Here is a 26,620-nt window from a genome sequence, read left to right as displayed (position 1 = left end):
TTCAGTTTCAGAATTGTCATAAGCATTTCATAGCTAAACAAAGGATATTAATCGTCCCTATCATTGTAATTTACCGAGCTGAATAGCTTAGATGATAGAGCGCTGACCTTTTGTGCTCAAGTTTGCAGGTTCGATTCCGGCTCAGTCCGGTGGTGCTCAGATACGTCAACCTGGTATCGGAAGTTTACTAGCACATAAAAATCTCACGTGGGCACCGCACGCCCGCCAACCAACCGGTGACAGAAACTCACTGTATTATTATTATTATTATTATTATTATTATTATTATTATTATTGTTATATGTGTTAACATTTCCTTTTGTTCCAGTGGTTCTTCATCGAAGGCGCAATCACACAAGAATTTGACTTCACGAGGGAAGGTAAGAATATGCAATATATCGAAGTCAGTCTTGGATAGAATTGAAGCCTTCAGGAAAATGAATAACAGATAATTTGCAGGATGGTTTGATTAGTCTTAGAGACTATTTGTCACATATACTGTCAAATACACCCTCTAAGTACTCGATTGACGCACTACCACAAAAATGAGACAATGACCTGGAATGGCTGTATGAAAAGTGGAGTACTATTAAAAATAAGCGCGAGAATGAAGAGGTAGGTCAAAGCACACACAGAGATCTATTAACAGAAAGAAAGGGAAGGAGAAGAAACTTGGAAAGAAAGCAAGAATAAAGTTCACGTGGCTGTGTTTTGTGCGCTGACTGGAACTACAGCGATTAATTAGTACACACATTAAAGGCGTACGGAAGATTGGGGGGGGGGGGGGATTAATGGGGTTTGACCCCCACCGCTCAAACGTTTAACCACATTATTAGGCCTATAAAGATTGACGTTTTATATCTGAGTATATTTTAAAAATCCACAATCGTTTTATCTCCTCTAATTTCTCTCTTTCACTGTAACAAAATCTGTTGATATTACGTACAGTTCACCCTCCATTTCTTCAGTAATATAATCTCTGTGCTTGGGACTGTGGCACACACAATACATCACTCAGCGTGGGACACAAGTAGCTGTCTGTCATTCAACAGTCCGAGAACGTGGCGGTGCTCTTAAAGTGGGTCTCAAAACATACTGTGTAACTAGTGCTGGGATCGGTAGGAGTGGAGCTGAACAGTTCTTTTCGCTCTTTCTCCGGAGACCTCCGATAGTCCTCCGATTGAATTTACTGGCGGAAACTTCAAGTGCGTTAATGTGGCATTGTTGTAACGATGATCTTGGGTGGAATTACAATTTAGGTTTCACTACTAGTTCCACACATGCACGCGTCTTCATACGGATGTCATTCAAATGCTGCAGCCGTATTAAGATTGCCGCATTATTTGTCACGCTGTGAATAAAAGATTTTGATCTGCTGAAATTCAGTTTGCAATAGATTCAGGTGGAATGAATAATGTAGAGTTAATATTTCTATATACGGTAATTTACTCTTGCAAATGCATTTACAATAATAGTGAGCTGGGAGCGGAGCGAGTATTACCGATGAGTAATCCGGTTGTAGCGGTAGAGCCCAGCACCAATCTCCTCCGCCAATCAATCACTATCAATCAATCACTACTGATCTGCATTTAGGGCAGTTGCCCAGGTGGCAGATTCTCTATCTGTTGTTTTCCTAGCCTTTTCTTAAATGGTCGCAAAGAAATTGGAAAATTATTGAACATTTCCCTTGTTAAGTTATTCCAATTCCTAACTCCCTTCCTATAAACGAATATTTGCCCCAATTTGTCCTCTTCAATTCCAACTTTATCTTCATATTGTGATCTTTCCTACTTTTAAAGATACCACTCAAACTTATTCGTCTACTGATGTCCTCCCACGCCATCTCTCCACTGACAGCTCGGAACATCCCAGCCCAGTAGGCCTACTCGCGTCTCGCGGAGGACCAGAGCACAGTGTAGCGCACGACACATCAAGGGGAGCCCACAACATTCAGATCATGGATTTTCTTCAAACTTTGTACACTTTTAGTAGTCCGTTAGGACAACATAATGTGCAAGTAGTAAGGCGTACTACTTAGGCGTTCTCGAGAAAATCGCAAGAGAAAGTTTCGCGTCGAATATCTACCGGTCTGTTGCGATCACGACCACGAGATCGCGTCGATCGAGTGGTTAGCGTTCAAGCTCCGTGATCGCTGGATCGAGTCCCGCTCATCGCTTTTATTCAACACTGGTCATATTCTTTCATTACATATACAATATTGCAATTTCGGGCACCCTACCCGATTTCACCGTCAGGTATGAGGGATTTCGCAAATCACGACAGGCATACATTGTCAGGAAAACTTTATGGGCCGATTGCAGAAACGATGACTAGTTTTAATCCTTAGACAATGTCTACCTAAACAACGTCTAAATCGAGCACGATCTTCCATTGCATAAACAATGTTCAGACAGTGTTTAACTAGACATCGTTTAAAGTTTCAATATTGGTTTGAAAATGGAGATAGAAGTATCATTCATGCAACTCTTTGCTTGTCGCAACCAATGAAATTCGTCGGTGCGCGCGCCGAAAGGAAGTCAGTTGTTTGTCTTCCTACACATTACAGAAATATGGCTAAGTATGAGCATGACTTGGACACAGATAAGAATATCGCTTTCGGTGGAAATTAAATCTCATAATATTATCGACACTAAAGCGACACCGTATGGAGAAGTGTAGCTTTCATTATAGCGTTGTTACGGCGAGCGTAATCTACTCGTAAATAGTCTCGACGAAGGGAAGATGAAACGATAGCAAAGTGTAACCGAATGTGTTGTATGGGCCATATAGATGTAGCTCGCATTCTGGAGATCGTAGGTTCGAAACGCATCATCGGGAGTCCGGAAGATTGTTTTCCGTAGTTTCCCTATTTTTCACCAGGCAAATACTAGGGCTGTTATTATGGCCACGGCTCTTCTTCCCCAGTCCTCCTCTTTAAACAATAATCACCACCATCACTACCACTTGCATTTTCCTATCTCATACTTGCCGAAAATTTATCTGGATTAGCGCGACGACACATGTGTATAAACCACATCCAACCTACTTTTTAGTTTTCAATATTATGTGTACCTACTTGGCAGTAAATGTAAGTGAATCGCTCTCGGTAGATGTATGTGACAGCCCTCGGACGATTGGGACAAGTAATTCTGACATGTATGTAGTCGAAGTGACCTATAATTCCATGGAAATTACGCCATGTATAATAAAATATATCGGTTGCCAAGAATTGTATTCAAGTTGACAGTTACCGGACTGTCCCTTTGTCAGTCTCAAGAAAAGCGAAAACTTATTTTAAGCTCAACCTCCCCGTAAATTTCAAATGCATTGCTGCGATTTCGCAGCGGGCGAACCACAGAGTGGCCGTCGGACTAACCTTTCTTCCCAGAATCGTCTCAACATGATAATACAAATTACATTTTTCATGGTACATAACCTCTGATTGTGATTCACTCATCTCAGAGGTTAAACAGTGTTCTCGTCAGTGTTTAAACATGACCGGTTGAACATCGGTTTTAGACAGTGTCTAAGTGATAAATAACGTCTCTGCAATGCGGCAACCATACTTAGGCATTGTTTAACCGTAGGCATCGTCCAAAATCCGTTTCTGCAATCGGCTGTATCCATTTGATCGTTCACTTGTCGATAATTATAAATAATATATGTTTGTAATGATAAAAATTAGTGTCCGCCTGTGTGGTGTACTTAGTGTGATTAGCTGCCACCCCTGGAGGACCGCGTTCGATTCCCGTCTCTGCCACGAAATTTGAAATGTGGTACGAGGGCTGGAACGGGGTCCACTCAGCCTCGGGAGGTAAACTGAGTGGAGAGTGGTTCGATTCACTCCTAAGCCATCCTCGAAGTGGTTTTACATGGTTTCCCACTTCTCCTCCAGACAAATGCCGAGATGGTACCTAACTTAAGGCCACAGCCGCTTCCTTCTCTCTTCCTTGTCTATCCCTTCCAATCTCCCCACCACCAACCAAAGCCCCTGTTCAGCATAGCAGGTCAGGAGCCTGGGTGAGGTACTGGTCCTCTTTCCCGTTTGTATTTCCCGATCCAAAGTTTCACGCTCCAGGACACTGCCCTTGAAGCGGTCGAGGTGGGATCTCTCGCGGAGTCTGAGGGAAAAAACAACCCTCGAGGGTAAAGATCCTCTGTGGTGTAGTGGTTAGTGTGATTAGCTGCCACCCCTGATGTCTAGGTTCGATTTCCGGCTCTGCCACGAAATTTGAAAAGTAGTACGGGGGCTGGAATGGGTTCCACTCAGCCTCGGAGATCAACTGAGTAGAGGGGGTTCGATTTCCACTTCAGCCATCCTCGAAGTGGTTTTCCGTGGTTTCCCCACTTCTTCTCCAGGCAAATGCCGGGTTGGTACCTAACTCGAGGCCACGACCGTTTTCTTCCCTCTTCATTGTCTATTCCTTCCGATCTTACCTCCCCCCCCCCCACAAGGACCCTGTTCAGCATAGCAGTTGACGCCGTCTGGCCGAGGTACTGCTCCTCCTCCCCAGTTGTATCTTCCAACCAAAAGTCTCACGCTCCAGGACACTGACTTTGAGCGGTAGAGCTGTGGTTCCTCGCTGAGTCCGAGGGAAAAACCAACCCTGGAAGGAAGATGGATTAAGAAAGATAAAATAAGCAGCCAAATAACATTGAACATTCAATAAAAGATCATGCAAATACACGTATTATTTTCATTACCTTTGAATTGTAGCATATATGATAGCATGTGACCATGAACATGACTCAATCCAGCGATCCTGCGATTACGGAGCTTGAACGCTAACCACTCGACCACCGCCATCTTGAGCTTATGATCGCAACGCATCGGTACATATTCGACGCGAATTTTCTCGAGATCGCCTAAGTAGCACGCCTTACTACTTGCACATTATGTTGTCCTAATAAACTACTAAAAGTGTGCAAAGTTTGAAGAAAATCCGTGATCCGAACGTCATGACCTCCCTTGTAAGAGTATTGTACCTGCATTCAGTCTGTGCTTATCAAATTTGCGTCTATATTTCCTCAGCTTGTTGTGTTTTGTAGATAATACAGAGTATCTTAGATAACAATTGTGGCATTAGTTCGATATTTAATCCGATTTTTAGACAGTATTCATGTTTTAGAATATTTAAAGGAATTTAAGTACATTTTTATTGAAAAATGGGCCACAAATGCCACGAAAACCGTCTGATGCAGGTAAAGAAGAAGTAGTTGTGGGGACGGAGGGGTGCGGCGCGAAGCGGAGCAGTTGTTGTGACGTTATCAACCCGGTTGTGGAGAAATGTGAAACCTCGGAAAACCACTTGCAGGATGGCTGAGGTGGGAATCGAACCCATCTATACTCAGTTGGCCTCTACCGTCTCAAGGGCAGTGTCCTGGATCTTCAGACTCTGAGTCGGGGGATACAACTGGGGAGGATGGCCAGTACCTCGCCCAGGCGGCCTCACCTGCTATGCGTGGGGATATGAAGATTGGAAGGGATAGATAAGGAAGAGGGAAGGAAGCGGCCGTGGCCTTAATTTAGGTACCATCCCGGCATTTGCCTGGAGGAGAAGTGCGAAACCACGGAAAACCACTTGCAGGATGGTTGAGGTGGGAATCGAAACCACCTCTACTCAGTTGGCCTCCCGAGGCTAAGTGGACCCCGTTCCAGCCCTCGTGCCACTTTTCACATTTCGTGGCAGAGCCGGGAATCGAACCCGGGCCTCCGGGGGTAGCAGCTAATCACACTAACCACTACACCACAGAGGCGGACTGTTTTCTTCACATGCGTCAAAAAATGACAGGCAGCAGACGGCGTTCTTGGCATTTTATTCAGTGTTCTGGTAGCCTACAGACCGAGCGAGTAGCTGCGCGGTATGGGTCACGTAGCTGCCAGATAGTGGAGATAGTGGGTTCGAACCCCACTGTCGGCAGCCCTGAATATTGTTAATGATAATTCTCTATTTTCACGCCAGGAAAATGCTGGGACTGTATCTTAATTGAGGCCACGGTCGCTTTCTTCCGACTCCTAGGCCGTTCCTATCCCATCATCGCCATAAGACGGCGCGATGCAAAGCAAAGTGTTAAAAAAGAATCGACAAATTAAACACTAACGATAAATGAGAATGTATATATTTTCATATAGGTCTATTCGCCTTGTACATATCTTTATATGTATAAAGCAGTATTTATCACGTCGCTAGAACGTGCGGTCCGAACCACTGCTGCAACTGCAAGCGAGCACTCACGCCTCACGCAGTACCTACCGTTCCTGCGTCCTCCGGTCGCCCTTCGGAGCATTGATTGGTTCATGAGCAACAGTTTACTACCGCAGAATACCGGATGGAGCGCTGCACTCGCACTACCGATTGTAGTCATAGGAGCAACTACTCCGTTCCCAGCTCTACATAGCATATAACACTTCTCGTCTACTGAAAAAGAGAAAGGGCCTTTACAGTCGTGCAGCTTATTAAGAGGGTAGATAATAATACGCACCTTGTAATAAAAAAAGGCCGACACCGTAAAAAACTTCCTTGTTGTGAAACAAATTGTTTTGGGGAGATGTGAAAAATTATACATTGCCGAACGGTATTCGCCAGTGAGTTCAGATTTTGGTGTGGAACGTTCGTTTAACGTTTTGTGCATTTGGCAGTTCATATTTTTAAATAGAGACTTCATAGAGTGTGGATGCATCATGCCAGTTTCATTATTTAACCTTGGTGAGTTCCGTATTAACATACTTGTGTTAAATTAAATTTATTTCAATATATTTGATTCCTTCCATGGATATTCCTTCTATGTAAAGTGTTTACTTTTTTGTATACACAAATAACCGTTGCCTAAAATATATTATTACTAGCTGATGTGCCCGTGCTTCGCTATGGAATTCTACATTGTATACAGAATTCTAGGTTAGGTAGTGCACACGTTTTTAGCAAGATTGTATTAAATTGCATAGCTCTTAACGTTACCCTAGAAACGCGACGGAGAAGTCACCAAACGTCTTTTCTCATATGAAGACTGAGTTAGAAAATTTTCATTGTAATGGTAGGACCGCTTCCCTAGCATCAGTCACAATCAGGTTGAGGAGTTTTCCTTATAATGGCAGACATTCACTCTACACCTGCCTTTTTACATCCTCAGAAAGACTGTCGTAGTGGTTTTCCCAACTGAAATGAACGTAGGTCATTACAATCACATCAGTAGAAATGGCGCGATTAAAAGCAATGCTTTCATACGAAATGCTCGATGAAATGAAAAACACACATTTTCTCACTTGTAACGAACAGTACTACGCTGCCGATCTAACAGTCCAGAGCTGGAATGACCAAGCTAGTTGCTTTACGTCGCACCGACACAGATAGGTCTTACGGTGACGAGAGGACAGGGAAGGACTAGGAGTGGGAAGGAAGCAGCCGTGGCCTTAATTAAGGTACAGCCACAGCATTTGTCTAGTGTGAAAATGGGAAACCACGGAAAACTATTTTCAGGGCTGCCGACAGTGGGGTTCGAAGCTACTATCTCCCGAATACTGGATACTGGCCGCACTTAAGCGACTGCAGCTATCGAGCTCGGTGAATGACCAAGCCGCAGACAGCCGTGATCCGTGAACACTCTTCGTCTTTTTTCAGCGGCGGCGGGGTCAAATAGTGGAGAGCCCAGGGCAAAAACTATCCACTTTTACTAATCTGTTTCCTAGGAGTAACCGCTGAGTCGGAAAACCTCAATTCACTACACTAGCGGCGAAAAAATCTATCCGACTTGGAGGCAATTTTTTCTTCCAAGCCATAGGAGAAACCCCGTCTTCACTAGTAATTTGGAATAAAATGAATGTATAATTTAATAAAATTGAGGAGCAAGAAGCTTTTCGTAAGAAACGGTTCTTTTCAGGGTTGAATTTTGAGTTATTTAGTGAATTGTTGAGCCGTATCCTGACGGCCCATAAGAGACAATCAAATAGATATTTGCCATATTAAACCATTATATTGAGATAAATTTCAGTCAGGCATTCTAAAAGTAGTAGATTGCAGGATAGATGAGGCCGGAAGTCCATGGAGACATAAAGTCGCTGAATATTGCGCGATGCTTCCCTGTGACCGTGGGAAAGGTTCAGCGTTACCAGAAGTTAGCACATCTCGACACGTGTAGAAGACGTTGGCCAAGAGGAGCATTTGGCCAAATAATGAAGCGAGGGTGTGGCCAATATGAAGTCTGGACCGCGCGGAATTAAAATCCCAGGTTGACCAACATGGATATCTGCATGAAGAATACACCGATATAGAGGAATCAGTTCTGTTAGTTGATGGATTTCCACAGGTCTGAAATTGTGAAATAATTAGGAATACGCTATAGCAATTATCTGAGTCATTTCTAAGTCATCAGGAGTGTGTTTTATGTTAATTTTAATTAATATAAAAGTCATTGTGAGTTACAAGCACGGTGATTGGTTGATTCTTTGAACATACGGGAATCGCCTAGCGACAACGGCGTTAGCCAAGCTTCCTAAGCGTCCCATTCATTGGAAGCGTCATTCTGATTGTGTGAGTTGCCGGGAGTGAAAGTTGTGTTATACTGCTCTTGTACTTGCGCGCGAATGTTGCCACGTGGGTAGACATATAACGGTATATGGTCTTTTCGACCGAAAAAACAGTGCATTTAGTAGTGAAGTTTGCTAAATTAACTGGTGCAGTGATAAATTGCCGATTACATTATGACACAAAGTTTCACTTCAAAGTAATAGACGGTAATATCAGCCGCAGACTGGTGAGTGAAGGAGAGACGCTCAGCTGCATTGTATTTTAGGGTCGGTCGTGTATCGCGAAGAACTTTCGTACCGAACCGCGAGCCGCTCTAACTAACTGTGTTAAACCCTGAATATTTGTGTTCTTAATTTTACGTGTGTTTGTTCTGTCAGATTAATGTTGGCTTAATTCACAGCTGACAAGGGTTTATTCGGCACGTGTAGATCGAGCGGTGAAGAGGTATTTACCTGAAGTCTTCTGTGTTGCAGTGTACAGGAACTTTCATCAAGAAGATGGCACCGCCCTTAGAAGAAAGAAGATTGTTTCCATGTGTTAAAAACGAGGTGAAAATGGAGTAACTTAATACCAATGCGGGGTGTGAGCCGCTGCCGATGTCCAGGGAGTTGTCAAAGATAAGACGCACGTTTTTAAAATTAAATGGCATGTTATATGAATTGTGAATAACACTAGTGAAGATTAGTGTAGGGATTTTCTTTAATGTAATTTTTGCCGAACGGCATGTGTTTATTTTACATTCGTGATGCTGTAAATACGGATAGGAGGGGAATGCATGATTTCTATATTTTTCTTTTACTTTACGAATAGTTTCATGGGATATTGAGGGAGTTGTTAGGATTTATTTTGTTTTTGTGTCATTATGCATGTTACCTAGCTTAGGATTACTCCGATATTCTTGTATGTTAGAGGAGGATTAGATTGATAAGATCATCCACTTTCCGAGTTAAACACTTGCTGCGTTGAGAGAAAATTCCATTTTTCCATTTAGAAAGGTTAGTTACAGTTAGATTGCATGGCGCATGTTATTTCAGGATCTGTGACATATGTGGAGCTGTATAACCAACGTTGACTAGAAAAGGATTCTTCCAATGTGGGTTGGAAACTGTTTCGTACAATGATTTGAGTGGGAATCGAACCCGGATTTATAATGAGAAAGGCTGATGAGATTGTAAGATATACAAGCGAAGTTATTGCATGCTGATTTACGAAGTTGAATATGCAGGCCGAGTGCATGCCTGATGATGTGATAAGAATTGTGTGAGTGAAAATATTCCTGCAATTGTATTCTGAGAGATTATTGAGAATCAAAATTGACGAGAAATTAATGTCAGGCCAGTGAATCTGATGTGTGTGTTGGATTATAATAGCATGCTAGCAAGAAGTACGATTGTACGTGATTTTTTTTTTTTTTTTTTTGCTAGTTGCTTTACGTCGCACCGACACAGATAGGTCTTATGGCGACGATGGGACAGGGAAGGGCTAGGAGTTGGAAGGAAGCGGCCGTGGCCTTAATTAAGGTACAGCCCCAGCATTTGCCTGGTGTGAAAATGGGAAACCACGGAAAACCATTTTCAGGACTGCCGACAGTGGGGTTCGAACCTACTATCTCCCGAATACTGGATACTGGCCGCACTTAAGCGACTGCAGCTATCGAGCTCGGTGTACGTGAATTTACGAGCAGTTGAGGAAATACGAGCTCGCCTTATAGGTTTACTTATCAGCCGTGTTTATATAGACAGTGTGAAATGAGATGTCGTTTCCGTAATACAATCTTGTCGAACAGTGACCAAGCCCTCAGTGCAGTACTGAGTTTTAACATTTCTTTTCAACCCACAGCAAACCAGGGAATATGTGACAGAGGAACGCACTTTCTGGTGCGCAAATGCAGCAGAGAGGAACGCAATGTTGCCCATTGCTTTCCACGTGTTTAATAAAGTATATTATACGTTTTCTTTTATAGGAGTATGTTTTGTGCAATTTCATGTTGTTTTGATATGTTGTCTTGTTGTTTAACGGGGAACAGCCCGAGTGCTGAGTGAATGTTTGTAGTCAATCTAGTTCTTACTAGATCCTTTTTGGTGAACCGCGTTTCACGTAGAGTCAGTGTAGTATCTAAGTTTTTCCCTTTCCTAATCCAATGTAGATATTTGAGATACTTTAATTATGTTGTGGTCATTGTAAATATAGCGTAGGTAAATGCCACTAGTATTTTTCATAGTTCTTATCATGTCCCATTGCGTCTTAATTTTCGTTTAATGTTAACTTTGCGGCAACTCTCCTGAATTTCAATCCGTGTTATGGTGATAGTTAAAATCGTGCTACTCCATACGAATCAAATACGTACCGTATACGCATACAAATACAAATATGAACATGAACAGTGGACAATGATGTGAAGACATTTTTAAGTTCACAGTATTTAATGTTGTGTTTGAACTTTAATTTTGCATTTAATTGATTGCGTATTTAACGTTTGTTGTCCGTTTTCTTTTCCATTTTATTTCTTTGACAATTTTATAATCATTTTATTATTTGAATTTCATTTGTGATAGTATGTTTCGGGGTTATTTTATGGAATAAACTCATCCTACCCCATATTATTGTTTCCCATTCGAGTTAAACCTCAATTTCCTGTCATATATTTATAGTTAAGTGATAAACTTCGACATTTAGACTTGCCCTTCGACAACCAACCCACTTCTCTGCCCAAACCTGAGTTAGTCGGATGTTTAATCAGGAATGGAGGTTATTATCCCTGGGTACGATACATTGTGGAGCTATAATTTGGAATGGACCGAAATTGTAATTCTAGACAAGGTCATACTACTATTAACTGAGCCCCTGTCTTAAGTGTGCACACTGCTCATTCAAAACAGCGCATCAGAGTAAGGATCGAATAGCTTGAATACTATGATGAACCAGCGTGTTACGTAGCAGCAGTATCAGAAAATGTATGAACCAGAGGAATGGTATGCTAAAGAAGAAAGTTTTCTAACTCCCTGGCTATTTCCCGCAAATATCAGTCAGGCAGGCTGTTATACTCGGTACGCAGCAGTAATCCCATCTATCGGAGTTGAATGGCAGTATGAGAGACAGAAAAACATCACAACAAACAATGGTCAATATAATGTTATTGTTGATCAATGTTGTGCGTTTTCGATATTGTAGGCCTTCACATTTAGTTTTCTTCCGACTCTGAAATACCATTCATCATAGTCGGTATGGTAAAACTGAATAAAACATAAATGATCCGAAATTGTATTCTCTATAACTTTTGTTATGTAGTATATTTCGATAGGACCAATAATGTAGGTATTAAAAAATTAAATTTTATGCGCCTTCCCCTAAACTACGATTTTATCCAGGGTGAATAAAATTGTTTATAGTTTAGACTGTAGTTTCTTATTCCCAGTCTCTATATACCGATTTCATTAAATTCTGTTAACCAATTTTCTTATGGCTCGGCGTTGCTATGGACTTAGCAACAAAAATACAAATTCATGAATATCTGTGTTATCATAGCCGGTACGGTAAAATGTATAAGATATAAATGATCAGAAATTTAATTCTATATAATTTTAGTTATGTAGTATTTGTCGATAGGAACACTAATAATATAAATGTTTGCGAATTACAATTTAGGCCTTCCACTAAACTACCATTGCACTCAGCGTGAATAAAATGATTTATAGCCTAGATTGTAGTGGCTCATACCCCGACATTACATACCGATTTTCATTAAATTCTCTTCAGCCGTTTTCTCGTGATGCGTGTGCATACACACACACACACAGACAGACAGACAGACAGACAGACAGACAGACAGACAGACAGACAGACAGACAGACAGACAGACAGACAGACAGACAGACAGACAGACAGACAGACAGACAGACAGACAGACAGACAGACAGACAGACAGAAATTACGGAAAAGTAAAAAGTGCATTTCCTTGTTACTGTGGACATGACCGATACAGAAATACCATTCTTTTCAAATTCTGAGAAATGTACAGACAAAACTCTTATTTTATATACTATATAGATTGAGTAGCCTAAGTGTAACAATGGCGTGTGGCACAGGCACATGCATTTTTGTTATACAAAATGAAACAGGTGTTAATAATCGTAACCTACGGCTATGGAAAAAAATATGTTTAGAACATTTTATTAGAGTATTTATGAATATTTTCTCTTCGAACATAGTATAATACATATATCGTAACATGATATGATGATGATGATGATGATGATTATGATAATAATAATAATACACAAAATTTAAAATACCGATAATGTTAATTATGAACAATTTTAATAACGACACCTCCTCAACAAAATTCTTCCCCACCAATGCACACACTGATATAACCATTTAGCTCCATAGTGGAATCGTAGAAGGGAACAAAATTGTATCTGTTTGATGATCCAGACAAAATACCACTGCACCAGAACATAGTTCCGCTCACCTACGATATGCAGAACACCGAATACCGTTATCTTTTGTAATTATGCAAATAGTTTGTAAGATTTTCTTGTCATGTAACACCTTGCATCTATTTTATATTTTGGGACTAAACAGTACGGGGGGGGGGGGGGGGGAGAAGTGAGGGGCTGTCTTCTTGGATTCTCGTAACAACGGCCGCTACGCAACTCTGTCTTCAGGTGTAGTGAAAACGCATTGGATAGTATTATTACGTGCTAGCCCTGTCGTAACCCTATTCGGTATTTCTTGGAAGGAACAGGTGAGTCAATTGGGAGCTCCCAATCTGAGGACATAGTGACAGGCTTTTGTTTTGTATAAACCCCCAGGTCCGCCTCTGTGGTGTAGTGGTTAGTGTGATTAGCTGCCACCCCCGGAGGCCCGGGTTCGATTCCCGGCTCTGCCACGAAATTTGAAAAGTGGCATGAGGGCTGGAACGGGGTCCACTCAGCCTCGGGAGGTCAACTGAGTAGAGGAGGGTTCGATTCCCACCTCAGCCATCCTGGAAGTGGTTTTCCGTGGTTTCCCACTTCTCCTCCAGGCAAATGCCGGCATGGTACCTAACATAAGGCCACGGCCGCTTCCTTCCCTCTTCCTTGCCTATCCCTTCCAATCTTCCCATCCCTCCACAAGGCCCCTGTTCAGCATAGCAGGTGATGCCGCCTGGGCGAGGTACTGGTCATTCTCCCCAGTTGTATCCCAGACCAAGAGTCTGAAGCTCTAGGACACTGCCCTTGAGGCGGTAGAGGTGGGATCCCTCGCTGTGTCCGAGGGAAAAGCCGACCCTGGAGGGTAAACAGATGATGATGATGATGATAAACCCCCAGTCAGACCCGGGAACTTGAAATGTTATAGGCATTAACACCTACCTATGGACAGCCGGATGCTAAATATGAAGTGTGGCTAAAATATCTCCAGTAGTTTTCCACTTATAAGAAATACGCTTTACACGCACCTGCTTTTGAGGTGAGTCCGCTGGGACTTGTACTAAAAAACCGCCCGTTAGCGATATCTCCCAGACACGAGAAAAAGTTTTAGAAATTTATTTCCATTAAGGTAGGTAGATTTCCATTAAGTTTGGTTGTGTATATTTTGTGGGAGTAAAAAAATCACGATTTCGTTTTCGTATAAACCCCCAGTCATTCAGAGATTCAGAAGTAATATTGGCCGTAAAACCTACCCAAGGTTTATAAATAGCAAGTTTGATTATATCCAGTAGTTTTTAAGTTACACGAATGAACTCAGACAAACAGACAAACCGACAAACAGGTAGACACCAAAGCTAAAAAATATACAGATGATCATTATTACACCTGAACGGACAACTGTACGAAAATTTCGCCAAAATAGTCAATGTACAGACACGCGGTCGTTACGATTTTATTGATATAGTTTTCTCTCGAATATGGTCCATTCCAGCAGCTTTTCTATTTTTAACTTCCTCCATAGCATTATCAAATTTCTCAATGATAGAAAGTGAGCTAAGGATAGATAAATCCCACTTAAATTATCAACCATTCTTGGGGTATGTTTCCTTTCAATTATGATGTATTGCAGTTGATTAGAAGCTGACGTACTGTACTGAGTTTTGTACTTTCTAAGATCAGAATTCATTTCAAAGCTTTCTGACCGCTCTCTGATATTACATGTCAATTCATTTCTTCTCTTCTCAGGTGCTAACATAATCAAGAACCTTCACCCATCTTATTGTCACTTAAAACATGTCCACCTCCGCAGTATAACTGTTAGCGCTACTATCTGTCGCTCTCGGAGACCCGGGTTCGATTCCCGGTACTGCCAGAAACTTTTGGCAGGAGAGCCGGTATGTAGTTAAAAAAGTACATGCAGATTACTTCCACTGGGCTGTGTAACTGACAAATAGCTGCACCACCGCGGGACGAAGATACGAATTTACATCTTACAGTTCCTCATAGCTTTGAAGCACAATGGGTGCAATCTGCGTCAAACATGGGATGTATGGTATTTTTTGCTGCCTTTCTCTGGAAGCATACATTACAGCTCAAAGGAAAAGTGCATTGTTCTCCGACGCTAACTCAGCGTCTCGAACTTTGTTGTCGAATATATTTACTAGCTTATATCATCTCCTGATAAAATGAATGCCCTTGGCCCATTAACAGCACGTGTGGGTTGTATTAACTACTGTTTTCTCGGTAGAGTTACTGGTAGTATTAATAGTGAAGATTACGTCAGGGCTAACATTTCAATATCATCTTGTGCTGGGGGCGTGATAGCTGAGTGGCATGGTCACTGGTTTCTCACTAAAGCAACCACATTTGGATTCCCGGCCAATGCATGTGAAACTTTTGTAATGAAAATCAGGTCCCTGTGGTTAGGGAGGTCCCTTTGCTATGATTACACACGGGAAGGGTGGCGTGCCTGCTGCTTACCAGAAGGCTTCCGGTATGATTTGTGGTCAATCCAGAGATTATGTTCTGCACTGAGGATCGGACCACGATTTACACAGCCTACTGAAAACAACTGAGGAGCTGTCTGACGCGAGAGGCAGAGGGCCCGGTCAACAAAGCCGTGTAAGAGGGCTGACGATTTCCTTCCACTGACCAGGTGATACTCCAGTATCTGCAGGCCAAAAATCCCCTTGTCAGCCTAAAGCACTGATGGCCTGTTACACCGCGGACTCTTTTGTTTTAGGACCACGTACCATAACAATGAATCTATTATTATTATTATTATTATCATCATCATCATCATCATCATCATGTGGTTCATGGCGTGGGTTACTGTAGTCACGTCCTAGTTCGTGAACCATGGGCAACGGTTGTGTGGCCTAGTAAGTGGTCCTGAGAGTCGGGATACCAGTTGCTTCGGAATGGGAGTGGGCATCTCGGACATATTCTGAGTCCTGGCCCTCCTTGTGCTCAGGCGACTACGGCTATAAAATCCACCGTGGTCCCTAAACCATTAGAGGAGAGATGCTCAATTGGACTATGTGTAAGTAGGGTAGCATAATGCTTCATGAATTTACCGAGCTCAGAACATGTTAAGCAAGCCTCGGACCTATGGAAGTAACGGAGTCCCACTCCCATTTGACAGGCGAGGGACTCCTTGGAAACAACTTGGCGAACGAAATGGAATTCAATGGGGAGTTATCAATATTAATGGGCTTATGGAAGAAAGTAGAACTGGCTGAATCAGCAAAGAGGATGCATCTGGATGTTCTAGGAGTAAGTGATATTCGAGTAAGGAGAAATAACGAAGAGATAGCAGATTATAAAGTGTACTTGACGGGTATTAAAAAGGGAAGGGCAGAGTGTGGGGTAGGGCTGCTCATCAGGAATACTATTGCACGCAACATAGTCTCTGTTAGGCACGTAAACGAGTGAATGATATGGGTAGATTTGACAGTTGGAATTAGGACGAGAATTGGTTAGTGTATTCACCATGTGAGGGTGCAGATAAGGATGAAATTGATAAGTTTTATGAAGCATTGTGTGACATCGTAGTCAGGGTCAACAGCAAGGATAGGATAATGCTAATGGGTGATTTCAATGGGAGGGTTGGAAATAGAACTGAAGGATACTAAAGGGTGATCGGTAAATGTGGGGAAGATATGGAAGCTAATAGGAATGGGAAGCGTTTGCTGGACTTCTGTATGGTTTAGCAGTTACGAATATATTCTTCAAACATAAGGCTATGCACCGCTACACATGGTAGGCTAGGGGTACCAGATCCATAATAGACTATATCTTAACCGACTTCCAATTCAGCAAATCTGTTAGGAATGTTCAGGTTTTTCGGGGAACGATGATACAGACCACTATCTGATCTGTAGTGAACTATCTCTAGACCTAGGACAGAGAAAGTGAAATCTGTCTACAAACGAATAAGGGCAGAAAATCTCCAGAACGATGAAATTAGACAGAAGTACATGGATATAATTAGTGAGAAGTTTCGAACAGTGGACAGTAAGCAGGTTCAAGATATAGAAAGAGAATGGGTGGCATACAGGGATGCTATAGTAGAAACAGCAAAGGGATGCCTAAGAACAACTGTGTGTAAAGATGGGAAAAAGCGATCATCTTGGTGGAATGATGAAGTGAGAGCAGCTTGTAAACGTAAAAAAGAAGGCTTATCAGAAATGGCTGCAATCAAGGGCTGATGCAGACAGGGAATTAAAAGTAGATGAAAGAAACAGAGCAAAACAAATAGTTGTTGAATCCAAAAATAAGTCATGGGAAGATTTTGGTAATAACCTAGAAAGGCTGGATCAAGCAGCAGGGAAACCTTTCTGGACAGTAATAAAGAATACAAGGAAGGGAAAGAAAAGCGAAATGAACAGTGTTTTGGGTAATTCGGGTGAACTCATAATAGATCCCAGGGAACCACTTGACGGGTGGAGGGAATATTTTGAAAATCTTCTCAAAGTAAAAGGAAATCTTCAAGGTGGTGTCGCGAACAACGGAACTCATGGGGGGGGGGTGAGGAAAATGATGTTGGTGAAATTACGCTTCAAGAAGTGGAGATGATGGTAAATAAACTCCATTGTCATGAAGAATCAGGGATAGATGAAATTAGACCTGAAATGTATAGTGGGAAGGCAGGGATGAAGTGGCTTCATAGAGTAGTTAGATTAGCATGGAGTGTTGGTAAGGTACCTGTAGATTGGACAGAAGCAGTAATTGCACCTATCTATGAGCAAGGGAACAGGAAGGACTGTAACAACTATCGAGGTATCTCATTAATTAATATAGCCTACCAGGCAAACCAGTTTGGTTTCAGACCACAGAGGGGCTGTCAGGATCAGATTTTCAGTATGCGCCAGGTAATTGAAAAATGCTACGAGAGGAATAGACAGTTGTGTTTATGTTTTGTAGATCTATGACAGGGTACCGAGGGAAAAGGTGTTCGCCATACTGGGACTATGGAATTAAGGGTGGACTATTAAAATTAATCAAAGGCATTTATGTTGACAATTGGGCTGCATTGATTATTGATGGTAGAATGAGTTTTTGGTTCAGGGTACTTACAGGAGTTAGACAAGGCTGTAATCTCTCACATTTGCTGTTCGTAGTTTACATGGATCATCTGCTGAAAGGTATAAAGTGGCAGGGAGGGATTCAGTTAGGTGAAAATGTAGTAAGCAGTTTGGCCTATGCTGACGACTTGGTCTTAATGGCAGATTGTGCTGGAAGTCTGCAGTCTAATGTCTTGGAACTTGAAAATACGTGCAATGAGTATGGTATGAAAATTAGCCATTCGAAGACGAAATTGATGTCAGTAGGTAAGGAATTCAACAGAATTGAATGTCAGATTGGTGATACAAAGCTGGAACCGGTAGATAATTTTAAGTATTTGGGTTGTGTGTTCTTCCAGGATGGTAATATAGTACGTGAGATTGAATTAAGGTGTAGTAAAGCTAATGCAGTGAGTTCTCACTTGCGATCAACTGTATTCTGTAAGAAGGAAGTCAGCTCCCAGACGAAACTATCTTTACATCGCACTGTTTTCAGACCAACTTTGCTTTATGGGAGCGAAAGCTGGCTGGACTCAGGCTATCATAATCATAACTTAGAAGTAACAGACACGAATGTAGCGAGAATGATTGTTGGTACAACAGGTGGGAACAGTGGTAGGAGGGAATTCGGAATGAGGAGATAAAGGCAAAGTTAGGAATGAGCTCGATGGATGAATCTGTCCGCATAAACCGGCTTCGGTGGTGGGGTCATGTGAGACGAATGGAGGAGGATATGTTACCTGGGAGAATAATGGACTCTGTTACGGAGGGTAAGAGAAGTAGAGGTAGACCAAGACGACGATTGTTAGACTCAGTTTCTGACGATTTAAAGATAAGAGGTATAGAAGTAACTAATTGCAAATAGAGGATTGTAGCGGCATTTAGTAAATTTACAGAGGCTAGCAGACTGAACGCTGAACGGCATAACGGCTATAATGATGATGTATTTATTATTATTATTATTATTATTATTATTATTATTATTATTATTATTATTATTATTACCTCCCACGCCTCAGAGGACCTAAGAAGACAGGGATAGCTTTTGTTTAATGTTGTTTGTTGCCTTTGCTGGCACGACCTAGTGTTTACAATGCACTATGTCTTCTGGCATGGGCTAGAGCAATTTTGTTACTTTCATTGACTGCCTCTGTAATGTCCTTGGCTTTGACAATATGAAAGTGACCGAGGCCTGAGCGGTGCTAGTAACGCCATTCCTTCTACAACCAGTCCCTGCTAAAAATGTTGTGAAGATGTTGCTCATGGGGTCGGTTGGTGCATGCATTTCAGTGGGCTTGGCAGGCTGATATGTAATAGCAAGTTCTGGCTCGGTGAGGAAAGCAACGGGAAACTACCTCACTCCTCATTTCCCTAGTATGCTCTTCAGTGATGCCTAGGCCATCTATGACAGCTGATGGCAGAGCTGTTGAGGATCCAACCAGCCTTAGGGCTGAAGACTGAACATACACAATGTTGTTTGTTATGTTGAAATATGTGTCTGGAGCATTAAAATCATCTTAACTTATTTTCAATGGTAGTGATGAGCCTGGAAAGACCTTCTAAGCACATTCCTTATGTTTCAGATGCAGCAATGGATGCGGCTATTGAAGAAGAGGATGATTTATTCAGCAGATTTAAACGGGACTCTGATGATGATGATGATGACGACGACGACGATGATGACAGGGACGAAGAAGACGTAAGTCCAATTCACTGATCCTACGGTAATAAGTATAACATTTCATTTTAAAAACTAGCCATTTGTTCATTTGTATTCACTCTACACACACTGTACTGTAGTGCCAAGCCTCTAGAGCAGGGCCTCTCAAGCGCCCAAAATCTCACGCGTGCAAATCGAGGCGCAAGAGCTCCGTGCACTGTGCATCGGTCCCGCTCGGTTCAGCTCGGACCAACGCTTCGTCTCTAGGCTACTCGGCTAAGCTCGGCTAAGCTCGGCTCTACTTGGCTCAAGTCAGCTCGGATTTAGAGCGCTACGGAACATGTGTGGTAGAGGGAGATAGGGGGAGCGAGCGAGAGAGGCGTGAGGAAAGAGAGAGTAAGCGCTATTGCTCCAAATCGAGGAGTGGGGCGTCTGCACTCTGGTCAACCAAGCGAAGTCGTCTTTTGTACCGTGCACAGTGCATGCACCAAGCGCATGCACCCTGAGAGGCCCTGCTCTAGAGATACGAGTCTGTGCGTAACAGGTGTTTGAAAATTTCGTATTCGACACATTTTACAGAATGACTGGAAAGGTTGAGCTGAGACGAAAGAAGCCCATAAAGGGAATAGGAACGTATGGTCTAGGACGAAGCCCTGTGTCGGGTAAGCTTGGGAATGTCAGAAACGACATAATATAAAATGTTATTGTTTCTTCCCGAAATGTTTCAACATTCCTAAACAATACAGAGCAAACAGTGAATGAACTGACAGTCATTTGTGCATAGAGTGGAGTTACACACTGGACACTGAATGTTGTTGACGAAAGCTGTCCGGACTGTCGCCCAACACGCGAAATCGCGGGGGGAAAGGGAGGGTTCCCCCCCACCGACGATTTTATCTCAAAGGTTCCCCCACACTAAAATTGCCCGGGGGGGATTCTTTCATTAGAAAATAATGAGGAAAGTATACAACACATATAATTTACTGCTGAAATTAATTATTTTTCTGTGCATATTTTCATAAAAACCTCAGCAATAATTCAAATGACTGCCAGACCTTGAGCAATAAAACAACGCAGCAGTGGAAATCCGGACCTGCAGCCTATTGTTTATGTTTCACTCTGAAACCCGGGCAAAAATGTAAATTACTTGAAGCTCTCCTCCTTTGTCATTGCTCCTGTACTTCTTGGACACGGTGTGTTCCCAATAGGTTTCAACAGGACAACATTACAAACCGACAAATTTGTTCAGTCAACACTTAGCTCTGGTAGAAGAAGGTTCCACCAACAAAGCAATATATCAGGACAAATCGCGCCTCGTCTGGCCTTTATTAAGAAGGCGACATTCTCTCATTAAACTTCTCACCTGACTGGAATAACGTTCTAATGTTTATCATTCTCGTTATAACAACGACGAAATTCAGGCAAAAAGATCTAAAATTTACATTTTTCTGGGGGAGGGGGTAATTAAATTACAGGGGAATTTTATACCCCCTCCCCCCGCCGGATACTGCCTAAAATAAACACTAGTACTTCAGCCCTAGGTTCCTTCTTACCCCCACCACTTCTTTCTGATTTCGCACCCTGCAGGCATCCCATCTGCGTAGTAAACTAACTTCACTGTGTACACAAATTTAACTGATTGCACGTTCTGAATTGTCTAGGAATGTAGAGAATTTTGTAAAAAAAGTTATTAAAAAGTATTGTGTCCTTCCTAAAATTTCCAGGCTTGCCCTGAAACAGTGTTTCATGGACCAAGATTATTCGTTCCTTTTCGAAAGTTGTTATATTTTGACCAAGCTTTGTGATATCTGCTACCATACGTTCCTGGAACTCAATCCCAGAGGCATAGGCAATCCGAGGCTATTTTTTTTTTTTTGCTAGTGGCTTTAGGTCGCACCGACACAGATAGGTCTTATGACGACGATGAAATGCCTAGGAGTTGAAAGGAAGCGGCCGTGGCCTTAATTAAGGTACAGCCCCAGAATTTCCCCGGTGTGAAAATGGGAAACCACGGAAAACCATCTTCAGGGCTGCCGACAGTGGGATTCGAACCCACTATCTCCCGGATGCAAGCTCACAGCCGTGCGCCCCTAACCCCACGGCCAACTCGCCCGGTGAGGCTATTTAAAAGGAAATGTTTAATGCGGTACTCAAATCTGTAAAAGAAAGTAGATCTCACTAACGTAAAAAAAAGTAATATTTAGTTCTTAATTTCAATAAGGATACACAATTATAGAGGTTAAGTAAATTAATTTAAGTGATTTTTAGAAATATGTTTAACTAATGATTTTATGTACATTATTCTATCAATTGTATAACAGTGTTGTACAATATGGTTTGGCATAACAGCAGGCTTTACAACCTCAGCCCCGCCATATAATACAGACAATAAACTTAACTAAACTTCAGTTTTTGCGCAATTTTTTTATCCACTTTATGTAATAATAATAAGCATAACCTTCAAACTCCTTCCCTCCTTTACCTCTTTAATATTCCACTGTTTGAAGCAATACCTGAGATGCTTTTCTGTTAGCATCTCAATCACCTCCCTCGTTCACTGCATCTATGAATTCGAACCGGGTTCTCTTTAATAACGCTTGATCTTTGAAAATCACAATATGTCACGGCAGTCTAGGGCAAGTGAGTAAGGTGACTATTCCAACACTGGAATCTAGTGTATTGCCAAAATCATTTTGGCAGACCGTGCTCGTGTATCGGTGCGTTGCTTAAGTGAAGAATCCAAGAGCAGCTCCCCATTCCCTCTGTCCTGTGCTAACCTCTTCTTTTTTATGTAACCACTAGTTGTACATACTACATCTCTTATCTATTTGTCATATTAATGACACTGGGAGCATTGAAGAAAGGAAGGCATACACAGCAATGGAATGCACTGTATAAGAAGTGAAGAAAAGAAAGTGGGGGATGTTTAAAGGAAAACGTTGAACTAAGAAGGTGAAATAAATACAGCAGATGAAGAGTAAATATTTCTAAGGACTAAGATCAGGAAAGTTGCTGATGAGAAGATAGGAAGAAACGCAAGATCAAGTAGGAATCAGTGCATTACTCATGAAATGAAAGCCTTGTTTGACGAACAGCAGAAGTACAAGAACGTGAAAAATGAATAGACTACAGTATAAAGGAGCTCAAGTGAGTAGTCGAAGGTACAACTTTGTTAAGAAGGAGTGACTGATAGAGAAATGTCAAGACGGATATCGATGTTGATGAAATGGGATACCAAATTTTGAGGACTGAATTTGGGAGACGTTGAGAAACATACTGTAAACCTAAATTTGTACAAGGCATCTGGAGTTAATAATACGCGCTCAGAATTACTGGCTGACTTGGAAGAATCAATCGCTGTATAACATTTAAATGTAAGATGTATGAGACAGAAGTGCTATAAGATACTTTTTTTAAATTGTTATCCCTATACCTCGAACTGCAGACACTGACACTTCTGAAAACTACCTTACCAACAGTTCATCTCACGCTAGTAAAATTTTAACACGAATTACTTAACGAAGAATGGAAATACAAAATGAAGTTAAATTAAAAGGTGATCAGATAGGCTTCATAATCAATGCAAAGTAATCTGATTCTAGAGGACTGGGAAGAAGAATGAAAAATTCACGTTGAGAGAATACATTTGACAATGCGATAGATCCAAGCCCTTTGACATTCTAAGGGCGATTTGAACTGTTCAAAGAAAGATGTGGGAAAATATACGGAAGAGAACAACGGTCTGTACGTAGTGGCAATTTATTATTCTAATTTTTAATACTTGAAAAATGTATTAATTTTATTATTTACCATTAATCTAACATGGAAAATAATTAATTGTATATTTCCAGGGAAGATAAATAACATGGAAAATATTAGCACAGAAGGCGGAGCAAATACGAAACTCAATGAAATTCAAGAAATAGTTATGCAGATTACTGAAAAACAGTTCCCAGCAGTATTTGATATTGGAATATTGGAATTAGTGACTCTTTTGAAGAGGAACACCTCTTGTTACTTCAGTTAGAGGATGCCAGTATTTCCAGTGACCTTAATACCGCAAAGAGAAGACAGTAAGTACGGTAATAGTAAATGAGTCAGGAATCGAACGTACAGATACGACGCTTGGAAAATTGCTCAGAGAAAAGCTTGAAATACAAATTAAACATGTTCGATTATAAATTGAAACTTGAAATCAACGAGAAAGGAAAGGCTCAAGGGATACTGCCTGAAGTAAGTAAATTCGTGCGCTAATCTCGAGGTGGTGCAAGTATTTTGAGGCACACCCCCAATGGAGGTGAGCTGAATGTTCCTACTGCATTTAACCACATACCACCCCTTCTGCCAATCTTAAATTTCTGGCAGTGCTGGGAATCGAACCCGAGTACTCCGAGGATGGCAGCTAATAGTGTTAACCACTACGCGACGGAAATGGCCCCACGGTGTAGGGGTAGCGTGCCTCCCTCTTACTCGGAGGCCCTGGGTTCGATTCCCGCCAGATCAGGGATTTTTACCTGGATCTGAGGGCTGGCTCGAGATCCATTCAGCTTACGTGATTACAATTATTGAGGAGCTATCTGACGGTGAGATGGCCCCAGCCTAGAAAGCCAAGAATAACGGCCGAGAGGATTCGTACTGACCACACGACACCTCATAATCTGCAGGCCTTCGGGCTGAGCAGCGGTCGCTTGGTAGGCCATGGCCCTTCGGAGCTGTTGCACAATGGGGTGGGGGGTACTACGCTACGGTGGCGGACACTGCCTGAAGTAAAACATACAGAATAAATTGATTTCAAGAAATGTATATTGATAACAGTGTCATCAAACTACGTTGTTATTCCCAAAGAATAACATAAAATAATATATGTACAATATTGAAATTGTTATAAAGGAACTGTATATATTTTTATTCGCATCTACATTTAATTCCATGGCATGTTTTCCTGCTATATCTTCGACGAAGTCGTCTTCACCTTCATTATTAAGAGTGTTGTTTCGTTTCACAATGTTACTTAAATAAATAAATAAATAAATAAATAAATAAATAAATAAATAAATAAATAAATAAATAAATAAATAAATAAATAAATAAATAAATCAATCAATCAATCAATCAATCAATCAATCAATCAATCAATCAATCAATCAATCAATCAATCATTCAATCAATCAATCAATCAATCAATCAATCAATCAATCAATCAATCAATCAATCAATCAATCAATCAATCAATCAATCAATCAATCAATCAATCAATCACCACTGATACGCATTTAAGGAAGTCGCCCAAGTGGCAGATTCCCTATCTTTTGTTTACCTAGTCTTTTCTTAAATAATTGCAAATAATTTGAAAATTGATTAAACATCACCCTTGGTAAATTATTCCAATCCCTAACTCCCCTTCCCATAAACGAATATTTGCCCGAATTTGTCCTCTACAATTCTATCTTTATCTTCATATCGTGATCTTTCCTACTTTTAAAAACACCACTCATTCTTATTCGTCTAAGCTTACTAATGTCATTGCACGCCATCTTTCCACTGACAGCGCGGAACCTACCACTTAGTCTAGCAGTTCATCTCCTTTCTCCCAAGTTTCTCCAGCCCAAAATTTGCAACGTTTTTGTAACGCTACTGTTTTATCGGAAATTACTCAGAACAAATCAAGCTGCTTTTCTGTGGGTATATTTTCAAATTCTTTACAATTATTTAAAAAAAAAAACTGAACTGCTGATAGAAAATCTACCACCTGGGCCTTTAATGCAGATCAGTGGTGATTGATTGATTGATTGATTGATTGATTGATTGATTGATTGATTGATTGATTGATTGATTGATTGATTGATTGATTGATTGATTGATTGATTGATCGATCATATTTTCTTCCTTGTCTGATTTAATCGATCCTGCTCCCGTGACACAATCTCTTACTGTTACCACTGGGACCTACCCGCTCCCAGGTCGAAACATTTAGGTGTTTTTTTTGTTTGTTTTTTTGTGAGAAGAAGGTGCAATCTCTGTGGTAGTCTATAAAATAGGAGTCATAGTAACTGTGGGGTTTTCTCTTTACAGTACTGCTGTACCGTTCCATGGCGCCAGGACTATAGAACTGACTTTTTGAATTGCAACAAATTCGGTTTTGAAGGTAAGTACTATGCTTAACTGATTTTCTAGTTTCATTCCCATGTGTTGTCTCTGGGCAAGGGGCTAGGCTGTTGAATGTTCAGGGACGCACAATGTAATGGGGGCGTAAGTTTATTTTCTTTGATTTTATACTAATGTCATTATCCATTCTTCACATGGGATTATTTGTTTAAAAACTGTTGTTTTTCACACCCCCTTCACACCTTCAGCAGCGTCTCCAAACTTGGCTGAAGGTGGCTCTTAATGTACGCCTGAAACTTCGAAGAAAACAAGTCGCTGCCCGCCATCAGTTCACAAACTGACCGAACATGTTAAGCCTAGACATCTCACTCAAGAACTCGGTCTTCCTTTTATAGGATCCAACAGTCAGTCTTCCTTTTTTCTCTTAACATATGGCTTCTTTTACAGTCGGAATGTCAGCCGAAATGTTGAGATCGCCGGTTCTGTAAATTATTTTCCCGATACATAATATGGAAATGAGCTGCAGTGAGTTTCTGCGGCGTAGCAACAAAGACAGCACATCGCTAGCTTTATCCGTGCATGACATGAGATAATTAAAATTAAGAAAATAAGAATTAAGCAAATAAGCTCATACCTTATGACAGGAGAGCTTGGAAATGTTCTCCTCCTGCATCCACACATTTCTGGCATCGTCTTAATATTTTAACATTTTCGTAGCGCGCCACGCTGAGCTCCTTGACCCTGGCTTCTTGACCAAGTCGTCTTAGGGATTTTGTAGGCGTATGTTCTAATCTTTCTGCGATTTCATTTGCTTTTTCCTCGTTAAGTAGCCTACGTGGTTTTTAACACTGC

At 41.4% G+C, this 26,620-nt stretch overlaps 1 protein-coding gene across 2 annotated transcripts in view; it reads left to right on the top strand.

Annotated features, from left to right (window-relative positions):
* LOC136881254 (uncharacterized) overlaps nt 1-26,620 on the top strand; it is a 215,538-nt gene that overhangs the window by 125,921 nt on the left and 62,997 nt on the right. For both annotated transcript variants that reach the window (XM_067154026.2, XM_067154016.2), the window contains exons 2-4: nt 329-380; nt 19,587-19,702; nt 25,736-25,808. In XM_067154026.2, coding sequence (XP_067010127.2) covers nt 19,595-19,702; nt 25,736-25,808 — 181 coding nt within the window. In that variant the 5' untranslated portion in view covers nt 329-380; nt 19,587-19,594. The remainder of the gene's footprint in view (nt 1-328; nt 381-19,586; nt 19,703-25,735; nt 25,809-26,620) is intronic.

The sequence above is a fragment of the Anabrus simplex genome, chromosome 1 (assembly GCF_040414725.1).
Source record: "Anabrus simplex isolate iqAnaSimp1 chromosome 1, ASM4041472v1, whole genome shotgun sequence".
Lineage (NCBI taxonomy): Eukaryota > Metazoa > Arthropoda > Insecta > Orthoptera > Tettigoniidae > Anabrus > Anabrus simplex.
Note: the sequence above shows the minus strand (reverse complement) of the source record. Positions and strands in the feature narration are given on the sequence as shown.